General features: G+C 32.2%; 1 protein-coding gene across 5 annotated transcripts in view; it reads left to right on the top strand.

Annotated features, from left to right (window-relative positions):
- Cad87A (cadherin-87A) overlaps nt 1–11,255 on the top strand; it is a 212,838-nt gene that overhangs the window by 177,319 nt on the left and 24,264 nt on the right. For all 5 annotated transcript variants that reach the window (XM_067051142.1, XM_067051144.1, XM_067051143.1 and 2 more), the window contains 13 exons: nt 172–236; nt 475–683; nt 4,091–4,207; nt 4,332–4,457; nt 5,556–5,690; nt 5,774–5,966; nt 6,800–6,912; nt 6,992–7,189; nt 8,077–8,232; nt 8,313–8,551; nt 8,908–9,019; nt 10,241–10,396; nt 10,500–10,664. In XM_067051142.1, the coding sequence (XP_066907243.1) occupies nt 182–236; nt 475–683; nt 4,091–4,207; nt 4,332–4,457; nt 5,556–5,690; nt 5,774–5,966; nt 6,800–6,912; nt 6,992–7,189; nt 8,077–8,232; nt 8,313–8,551; nt 8,908–9,019; nt 10,241–10,396; nt 10,500–10,664 (1,974 nt within the window). In that variant the 5' untranslated portion in view covers nt 172–181. The remainder of the gene's footprint in view (nt 1–171; nt 237–474; nt 684–4,090; nt 4,208–4,331; nt 4,458–5,555; nt 5,691–5,773; nt 5,967–6,799; nt 6,913–6,991; nt 7,190–8,076; nt 8,233–8,312; nt 8,552–8,907; nt 9,020–10,240; nt 10,397–10,499; nt 10,665–11,255) is intronic.

Genomic DNA, 11,255 nt, shown 5'->3' with positions numbered 1-11,255 from the left:
AATAGAACATTTATTGGACTATCATTTGTGATGAACCACAATAGTAGAACATTTATTGGTCTATCATTTGCTAAATTAAGAAACCTGTAAATGAATAAAATATGCAACAAAATGAATAAGTACTAAATGAAATCATGAATAAAGGTTTTATTAAATTTTATTTATTTCTAGGAGATGCAGAATGGAGTGGAGAGTGTCAACTTCAATACTGCTTTTTCTTGCATCACTGCTAGCAGGTACTGTATAGTAATTACTGTACTAACAATAATTTTAATTTTTAATTAAACTAAACCGCTTAGAAAGTTCCATATCGAAACACTTTACATTAAAACTATGTACAATTTACTGTTCTATAGGACATACCTGTCATCTGACTCAATAGGAAATGGTCACAAATTTCTTTTATTTATCATAAATAGAGTTGAATGAGTATGAATTGTGTTGAAGATTTAATCTTGCTTTTCCCCTGTACAGGAGTACAAGGAAACGAATCCCCTATCCTGACCCAGGACATGGACAATACAGTGCTGTCCGAGAACGCTCAGGTTGGCAGTGTGGTAGAAGTACTAAAAGGCTCGGATCCCGAAGGTTCGCCTGTTCGCTTCGGGATATCAGGAACGGACAGGTTCAGTGTGAATCCTGTCACAGGTGAAGTTACCCTCATCCGCCCCCTTGACAGGGAGGTTAGTAATAATTCATCTTATTTTATTTCTAAAACAATACATTTCTCTCAGATACAAAAACGTAAACACTCATTAAAATGCTTTAATCTCCTGCTAACAATGTCTATCATTCTACATCTAAACCCTGTTGGGTTGTTAAGGCAATGCAAGTGATGTCCAACCTTATTAGAATCATAGGTTCATCTGATGAAACATAATGATGACATTAGTAATTTATTATCAGAATCATAGGTTCATCTGATAGAACCCAATAATGATGACATAAGTAATTTTATTTAAAAACTTAAATTAAAGATACGTGTTTGAAGACATGAGAGAATGTAGGTGCTATTTTTTTAAAACAAAGGTTTCATGTGAAACACTTTTATATAAAATGAAGATAAACCAGGTCTGGTCTAAAGGGAGATGGCTCGGGTGGGGTCAAAAGGGAGATGGCCCGGGTGGAGTCAAAAGGGAGATGGCCCAGGTGAGGTCAAAAGGAAGATGGCCCGGGTGAGGTCTAGAGGGAGATGGCCCGGGTGGGGTCTAAAGGGAGATGGCCCGGGTCAGGTCTAAAGGGAGATGGCCCGGGTGGGGTCAAAAGGGAGATTGTCCGGGTAAGGTCTAAAGGGAGATGGCCTGGGTGGGGTCAAAAGGGAGATGGCCCGGGTGGGGTCAAAAGGGAGATGGCCTGGGTGGGGTCAAAAGGGAGATGGCCCGGGTGAGGTCAAAAGGGAGATGGCCCAGGTGGAGTCAAAAGGGAGATGGCCCAGGTGAGGTCAAAAGGGAGATGGCCCGGGAGAGGTCTAAAGGGAGTTGCCCCGGGTGGGATCAAAAGGGAGATGGCCCAGGTGAGGTCAAAAGGGAGATGGCCCGGGAGAGGTCTAAAGGGAGTTGCCCCGGGTGGGATCAAAAGGGAGATGGCCAGGATAGGGTCAAAAGGGAGATGTCCCGGGTGATATCTAAAGGGAGATGGCCCGGGTGAGGTCAAAAGAACTCGAATAGTAATAAAACTATTTATTATGAGGCAAAATTTTGCTCCACTTTGCAGAGCATACTGAATGGGAGTAAGTTCAAGAATAATCCATTAGATGAGATTGTTCTTACCCCCATTCAGTAAGCTCAAGAATAATCCATTAGATTTGATTGTTCTTACCCCCTTTAAGTAAGCTCAAGAATAATCCATTAGATTGGATTGTTCTTACCCCCTTTCAGTAAGCTCAAGAATAATCCATTAGAGTAGATTGTTCTTACACCTATTCAGTAACCTCAAGAATTATCCATTAGAGTAGATTGTTCTTACCCTCATTCAGTAAGCTCAAGAATAATCCATTAGATTATATTGTTCTTACCCCCTTTCAGTAAGTTCAAGAATAAGTTATAAGTTTTGTTCACTATACTTATAATTTGCCTCTTTATCATCTATTATTGTTACATATATTTTCTTCCTCTCAATTTTCATTTTCTTTTCATATTTAAATTTTAAATTAATAATAACTAACATGTTCATACTTCTTTACATTATATAAATTCATTTTTATTTCATTCCCTTACTTATGTTATTTTACCCACTTTTTCAATTACCTATGTATACATTTTATTTACCGCTTCTCTCATCACTTCATTTTATTAATTCTATTTTGTAAAATTATTCATTTTATGTGCAAAATTATTCTGTTTGTACTTCCTTTTTATTTATTTTTTATTTTTCTATACTTACTGTGGTTGTTATCTTGTTCTGTTTTTAGCCCTGAAGAAGGCTAGAGACTCTAGGCGAAACATTGGCACATTAAAATAAGTTAATCAAACTTATTTGTGTTTTTCATTGACCGCACCCCCAACCATCTTCTCCTCACTCAAGAATAATCCATTAGATTGGATTGTTCTTACCTCCATTCAGTAAGCTCAAGAATAATTCATAAGATTATATTGTTCTTACCCCCTTTCAGTAAGCTCAAGGATAATCCATTAGATTAGATTGTTCTTACCCCCATTCAGTAAGCTCAAGAATAATCCATTAGATTATATTGTTCTTACCCCCATTCAGTAAGCTCAAGAATAATCCATTAGATTATATTGTTCTTACCCCCATTCAGTAAGCCCAAGAATAATCCATTAGATTAGATTGGTCTTAACCCCTTTCAGTAAGCTCAAGGATAATCCATTAGATTATATTGTTCTTACCCCCATTCAGTAAGCTCAAGAATAATCCATTAGATTATAGTGTTCTTACCCCCATTCAGTAAGCTCAAGGATAATCCATTAGATTAGATTGTTCTTACCTCCATTCAGTAAGCTCAAGAATAATCCATTAGATTAGATTGGTCTTAACCCCTTTCAGTAAGCTCAAGGATAATCTATTAGAGTAGATTGTTCTTAACCCCTTTCAGTAAGCTCAAGAATAATCCATTAGATTAGATTGTTCTTACCCCTATTCAGTAAGCTCAAGAATAATCCATTAGCTTATAGTGTTCGTACCCCCTTTCAGTAAGCTCAAGAATAATCCATTAGAGTAGATTGTTCTTACCCCCTTTCAGTGAGCTCAAGAATAATCCATTATATTGGATTGTTCTTACCCCCATTCAGTAAGCTCAAGAATAATTCATTAGATTATATTGGTCTTACCCCCTTTCAGTAAGCTCAAGGATAATCCATTAGAGTAGATTGTTCTTACCCTCATTCAGTAAGCTCAAGAATAATCCCTTAGATTATATTGGTCTTAACCCCTTTCAGTAAGCCCAATGAAGCACTGCAAAGTGACCGCACATAAACCATTTTCCTTTTATATACTACACAGGATCAATCATTAATCTACAAAACACCTTTACATTAACATTAACAACCTACAGTTCTTGATTAAATGTTTCCTCGATGAATTGGATACAATGTTTATTTCAAAATTTACAAATAAAATTTCATTTGTAATGTTCTCAAAACTTTTAATTTGTAACATCACAAAATTAAAATATATTTAATTGTGAGTGTATAAATAAAAATTCTTTTACCTACTTTTATTTATGTCCATATTTATCATATGCGATGACCTTATAATATTATAATAAAAATGTGCTTAGGGTATTGTTATACTATATTAGAAAAAAAAATGGTTTTTGTATTGTTTTTAATACATGGTAATGTAGTTATATATACCCAGTCATGGGATTGATAAGTAAGCAGTCTGGTTTATATGTAGTGAATATATGTCGATTCATGGATTGGTACGATGTGTGGTCTAGTTAACTGTGGCCAGAATTTCCAAATACAGTATTTCTGTCTTGCCCTGGGCTTTATTATGATTACTTTAAACAATTGACTGATTTGCATTTTTGTACTACTCTCTTTATATTATGTTTAATAAGTTAAAAACTGATTATTTCTTATGTATTTCAATAAAAGTGTTAATTAATATTTTTATTTTATTTTTATAGGTAAACGATACGCTTAGATTTTTTGTAACTATTGAAGATGATGTAAACAATTTGGTACAAACACCAGTCTCCGTCATAATTATAGATGTCAACGACAACCCACCTGTATTTAAAAATGTTCGTTCAATTCACATCACTAATATTTACTTACACAATATTACTTGCTAGTATTTACTTCCATAGTATTACTTGCACAATATTTACATACACAAAATTAATATTACTTGTGTAATTATTTTAGGAACCTTACGAAGTATCTGTGACAGAAAGTACAGCAATAGAAACTTTAATATTCTCTGGAATACTGGTTGAGGATTCTGATCTTTCTGGAGAAATATTAGAAGTTTACTGTAAAGATCATGAAATGGTTTGTTATTTATAAATATTATTTTAGGATTTTTTTGTTTTATAAATGATTATTTTCAGTACAGCTTAGTTATTTCCATTTTTAATAATATAAAAAAACATATTTATATAAAGGAAATAAAACTTTTATATGATTCAATAGGTATAATATAAACATAAACAGAATAATCAATAGTGGATATTTTAAATTAAATACTCATTAAATGGTCTAATTATTTTTTAAAATAGTCTAATTTGAAAAATATATTTTTTTTTTTTAGTAAAGAGGTTTTTCCTTTTTTCTTTCCTACCTCTAGGCCACAATAAAATCGCAATAGTTTCCTATGGATATATTGAACATTACACAGATATTATGTCCCTCTCCTCTCTTCATTATCTAATTTGTCACAGAATTGTTGGGTGAGCCATTCCACTAAAATACATATTACACTTAATGAAGTATGGTCAATGTTTATCGTAAACTGGAGAGAGAAAAGAAAAAAAGAAAAACTTTTATGATAATGGAAGGTCAAGATTTGAAGCTAATGACAAGTTTTTATTAGTTTCCCGACTTTCTGAACCTAGAAATGGCAAGGCAAAGATCAAAATATTATTGATAAAATGGTAATATGTTTATGTTGAGAACAAGACTCATTTTATTTACGGTAAAATATTTACCAGTCTAAATAAATCAGTGAAGATATTTTCCTTAATAACTTTATTAACATAATCTACAAAAGTTCTTTTCAATTTTTGTCTTTAGGGTCTATTCTTCTTATACAATAATTTGTTATGGATTTTGGTTTGTTTTCTATGTCTCTTCGTAAATATAATAACAAATTGTTGTATAAGATATTATATAGGCCTCAAGGCTGAGGAGTACTCTGTAGTATAGGGCTGTAGCCTGTAGTATAGGGCTGTAGCCTGTAGTATAGGGCTGTAGCCTGTAGTATAGGGCTGTAGCCTGAAATGTGAGTTTAAAAGAGGTTATGCTAATAGAGGTTTTTGGAAAGTGTTTTTATTGATATTTTTGCATTATTGAATTAGGATTTGATGATAAGTGATAGAAGTCGGCATATTTTATTGATTATTGATATTGTAATATATTTATTCTTAACAGTTTCCTGGTACTTGTGAAAAATTTGAGATTACTACGTTTAATTCGAGTCAGGAAAGCTTTCATGGTGGGATGCTTCTGAAAGATAAGCTGAATTATTCTGATCGACAGTTGTATCAGCTTCTGCTGATTGCTACAGTGAGTATATTTCATTAACACTCAAATTAATATAATAAAGTTCTTTATTAGTTACTCATTTGTTTTTATGATTATTTTTGCAGGACGGGACATTCAATACAACATCCAGTTTAGAAATCAAAGTGCTTGATGTTCAAGACACTCCACCATTATTTCAGGGTTCCCTTACAGGAGTGATTAAGGAGGACGATCCGATAGGAACGCTCGTTATGACTGTACATGCCAAGGATGGGGACAAGGGTGTTCCTCGAAAAATTGTATATGATTTATTAACAAGTAAAGAATTATTTTTATTTTTTTTATTAAATAATTGATTAACTAATTTATGTAATCTGTGGTGTGATATCCCTTAAAAAGGTTCATGGTTAATTGAATTGGTTGTTGTCACTTTAACCAAACTTTAAATTACTTATTTGTGAAAGAGAATAAGGTAATGTAGTAGAATAAAACGGGCAACAAATGAAAGTCAGCGTAAATGGGAAATAAGGCAGTAGACTTGAGGATAAAAATCTGCTCAAGCTTTTGATGACGATGGAGTGATCCTCATTCGTGGAAAGTTCATGAGTATCATCATGGAACTAATGGAAGTTGCATGTAATGTAGTACAGACATGGTGTACTGAAATGAAGCTTTCAGTAAACACATCAAAGACAGAGCTTTTTCTATTTACCTTGAAGTGGAAATTGGATACATTTCAAACCCCAGTTTTCTTTGCCAATCAACTCCAATTAAGCCAAAATGTCAAATACCTCGGAATTAGTTTGGACACAAAACTAAACTGGGGATCTTATTTGGCAGAAATTAGAAGAAAAATTAGTGCTGCCTTTTGGCAGGTAAGACGTTTTAAAAAAAACTTTGTAAACTTTGTTGGGATACTTATCCCACACAATACCTTATATCCACATACACAATACCTTACATCTCATAATATTTAAGAAACTTTAAAAGGTGATATAAGAAAATAGTGTGATATTAGTTATGTAAAATTATTTTTATATTTCTCATTCCATCTTCCATTTTTGGAACATTAAAAAAAAAAAAAGAAGAAATTTAGAACATGTTACGGTGTATTTGCAAGGTATATCAAATTTAATTTTTTTTTCTTTCAGATCCACAGGACTACTTTCTTCTGGATCCTGGGACAGGGGAACTTAGAACTGCTAAGCCATTGGACCGTGAAGCACTATTGGAATCCACTGGTGTTTTAACACTGTTAATCAGGGTATGCTATCAAGAGCTTTATTTCATTTTTATAAAAGACAAGAATTAATTGAAGTAAAAGTTACATTTATATTACATAGGCTAGAGAAATTGTGGATGGAGTCCCGGGCAATGATTCCTTGACATCAACCACTACCATGGCATCTGTTACGATCAAAGATGTGAATGACGAGCCACCTCAGTTTAATCAAAAGGAATATCATGTTAAACTGTCTGAAAACACTCCTTTAGGAACGCCACTGCCAAACTTGAACATGTCTGTTACTGATTCAGATGTTGTGAGTACATATTTAAAAATATTTCTTACTTATGTGAAAAATTTAAAGTTTTCTACTTTAACATTTTGGAACATTGATAACCAATCTTATTTTTAAACTATTTTTGATACCATATTTACTCAAGTATAGGTTGTCCCCGAATATATGTTGACTTCCATTTTGAAAATAATTTTCTGGGAAAAGAAAAACATGAAATCCAACTTAAACTACTATTAAGAAACTAATTTTTAAATTTAACATACATATAACTAAAAGAAACAAATATGCTTGAATTGAGAACTATATTAATATTAATATTATGAAGCTTTGAAATTAGTTTTTTTCTGGTTTGTGTTCTTACTTAATGAGGTTATTATTCTAAAAACTCCTTTGATTCCATTTAACCTTCATTTTCTTTCTAAAATCTCTGCTAAAGGTACCATTATTCTTCAATGCCCACATCTCTCATCATGTTTTGAACAAATTTTTTTATTGTATTTTCTCTGTGATAATAAGTGAGCCAGTTATCACTTATGATTAATATAAATTGTATTTATAGTCTCCCATTACAAAATTAAACCATTAATTCACTTAAAAGTTCTGCGTTCCGTCTGACTGGGTTTGGTCGCACTCAAATTTTTATAGATTGAATTTTAATATAAGTGAACCCTGACAATTGGTCAAACCCTCGTGCTACCAAATATAATTTAAAAAAGACAACCTATAATTGGACAAAAATCTACTAAGAATTTGAATGATGTTGGTTGTTCTAATTCAAAGATAGCATCTACTGGTTTCGGTGAGAGAGGTATGGTCCAGCAAAGTGTTTTCATGATTGTCTAAAATTTTAAAACCATAAATTTTATTATTAACTCTTTTGCTTAATATGGTGATTTTTTACTTTTTAGGGTGTTAATTCTAGATTCCAGTTGAGCCTATCTGATGTGTCCGCAGCCTTTGATGTGGAGCCTTCGACCGGGTCTGGTTCGACGGCTGTTAGTATTCGTGTTGTGAATGGTCCTTTGGATTATGAAAATCCTAACAATAGAAAATTCATTTTGTTGGTAAGGCTCTGTTATGTCAAAATATGTAGTAAAAGCCATCACTTTATTATTCATTGTTATGTTTTGTGACTTTCAATTAGGTGATAGCTGAAGAGACAGAAACTTCTCAGAAACTTTCATCAACCGCAACAGTAACCATTGAAATAACTGATGCCAATGATAATGTACCAGAATTCGATAGAGAGGCTTACAGTGCTTCAGTTGATGAAACTGCTATCCCGGGCGATCCTGTAACTACTATCACTGCTACTGATGTAGATACTGGTTCCTTTGGCACGAAAGGCATCGTTTATAATCTTGTGGGCCATGGTGCAGAGAAGTAATTGGTTTTCTTTAACATTTGTTTTATATTACCATTAATTTTATCTTATTTATCACTCTGAAGGACATTATTTATTCTTCTCTACCTCACAGGTAAAAGAAAATTTGTCCCTTTTCCTTAACATTTATTCTATAAAGCATATATTCCCAGATATCAAGGAATAAGGTTTTAGTTATAACAAAAAAAATAATAAAAAATTGTTAAGTGGTCTATGAAATATATTTTCAATTTTTTTCTCGAGAATAGGATTGAAAATTCTATAATTTAATTTTAGTATCAATATTAAATAATTTAAAGTTTATATTATAAAAGATAATTGAAAAATAATTTATTGTATTATTGTTTTTGTTCAGATTTAACATTGATAAGAAAACTGGATTGATAACCGTAGCGCCATGCCAGATGCCCGGATCTCCTCAATGCTTAGACTTCGAGACCAAACCTGTTTATTATCTAAATTTACAAGTGAGTGTACTCTGGTGTCATTTATTGTATGATATTATAATTATAGTTTTATATATTTTATCTATCATTTCAATCTAACGTTTAATTCTTTATATCAAATCTTATTCTGACTTAGAAGTATCATATACATTATACACACTCATATCTTATACTAACTGAACCCTGCAGTTTTGGATTATATTTGTCTGCTTCATACCCTTCTTAAGTGCTTCTGAATAACGTTTGAAAATTATACTCAAAACAAAAGAATCTAGCACAATTGCTATGAAAAAACTGACAACAGAAAGCATCTTCAGTTTGCTGACTTTTTTCTATCTTATGAATTGGGTATGCTTTCAACTATTTATAGCAAATATACAGTACATTCGCATAAATATTATTTTCAGTTCTTTTTCCCTGTGGAATAAATATATACTAGTTTTCTCCACTAACTGGTCTAGATTATGCCACATATAATTGTCCATGAGCAAAACAGTGTTACCTTTAGTCGATCTCAGTATGCTTTAAAGTTTGCCAGTGTTTCATTTGTAGTGACTACAAATGAAACCTTAACAGGAAGATACTCTTCTAATTTAGCAACAGTTTTCCAGATTGATTTACATTTATGGTTGTTATTTGGTTCCTTTAGTTCATAGCATGATGTTGTTGATCCTAAAGTCTTCAATAAATGGTCTATTTTGTAATCGGATTGTGGGGATGGGGGTTCTGATATTGTTGGGAGGGTGTTTCTGAAATTTTCCTCATTTTTTCTTTTTTTGTAATTGTATGGGAGAGGGGTAGCTGAGTGAGTAATGGACTGTAATCCAGTCTCCTGGGCCCTAGTTTGAGTCTAGCTGTAGCAGATTATTATTTATTCTATTGTATTAGCCCTGGATGAATCCTGGGATTGGCAGACCCTCCTGGAGCACACTCTGCCAATATTAAATGGAGACCTTAATTTGTAATTTTTATTTTAAAAATATTAACATTTATAAATAATTTATGAATAGTTTATTTTAAAAAATTGATGCTATCTATTATTTACACTATCTACAAATCATTCCAGAAACATGAAATACAACTTATTCTTGTGATATAAAAACAATCTCAGTCAGTTGTACTGTTCAGGTTTCAAAACTGGAAAAAGAAATAATATATTTAAATATACAATTAAATATATTATTACGCTGTATGTTTTCTTTTGTTATAAGTTACAGAATAATTTTTATGTTATCTTTCTAGGCGACCGATGACGAAGGTAAGGGACAGACGAAAGTAGTCCCTCTCCAGATTTCTTTGAACGATAATAATGACAATCCACCAACATTTACATCCAACTCATACAAAGCAATAATAGACGAAGGTTCTAACAAATTTGAACCTCCTCTTAACGTTCAGGTGAGATCCTTATCTACATGAAAAATATATTTTCTACAACAATACCTGTTGTGTGTATTTTTCCTCTAAAATTGATAATTAACTTTCTATCTTCATTTTTCAGGCCCGGGATATTGACAAAACTTCAGAAGTCATTTATTCCATTGTCGATGGCAATATTAATAATTTGTTTTCCATTGATCCTCATTCAGGCGAAGTTACCGTGACTGACAGAAATGGACTGGATATGACCAATGTATCTTCTGATACGATTCATCTTATCATCCAAGTAAGGACCCTTGTATTTATAGTTTATTTATTTGCTTAATGTATTTAAATATTCTATGATATCATGTAGATATTTATATATGATTATGTAAAGATGAGTTTTTATTTGAGATTTAACATCATTATATACTGAAGGTTAGCAAGCTAAGCTAATTAAACAAGAGTGAGAAGGTTGAGATTAAGTTTCCAATATTTTATACCCATAGAATGTAAATGAAAAATGATATTCTGTATATTTGAATCAAGGGATTCCATACGTTCAGCGCAGTTCTTTAACAGTCTGGCTTCCTTGCTATTTCAATTAATTTCAAGCAATATTTTATGAGTTTCACTGACATTATTTTTACTTTATTAGAACAAAGAAACTCAAGAAGGAAAACTCATTAAATACATCAACAAATATCCTGTTTTGTTTGAATTGTCTAGTTAATTCAGTCCAGATCTCAACAGAATGTTAAAACAATTTTCTCATTCTTAAATATTCATTAAAACAAAAATGTAAACACTCCTTTTTTTTTTCTTTTCACCCATGTCTCATGAACCCTTTCATCCATCTCATGAACCTTTTCATCCATCTCATGAACCCTTTCAT

Source organism: Halyomorpha halys, unplaced genomic scaffold, assembly GCF_000696795.3.
Source record: "Halyomorpha halys isolate HHAL.00 unplaced genomic scaffold, Hhal_1.1 Scaffold102.1, whole genome shotgun sequence".
Taxonomy (NCBI): domain Eukaryota; kingdom Metazoa; phylum Arthropoda; class Insecta; order Hemiptera; family Pentatomidae; genus Halyomorpha; species Halyomorpha halys.
Note: the sequence above shows the minus strand (reverse complement) of the source record. Positions and strands in the feature narration are given on the sequence as shown.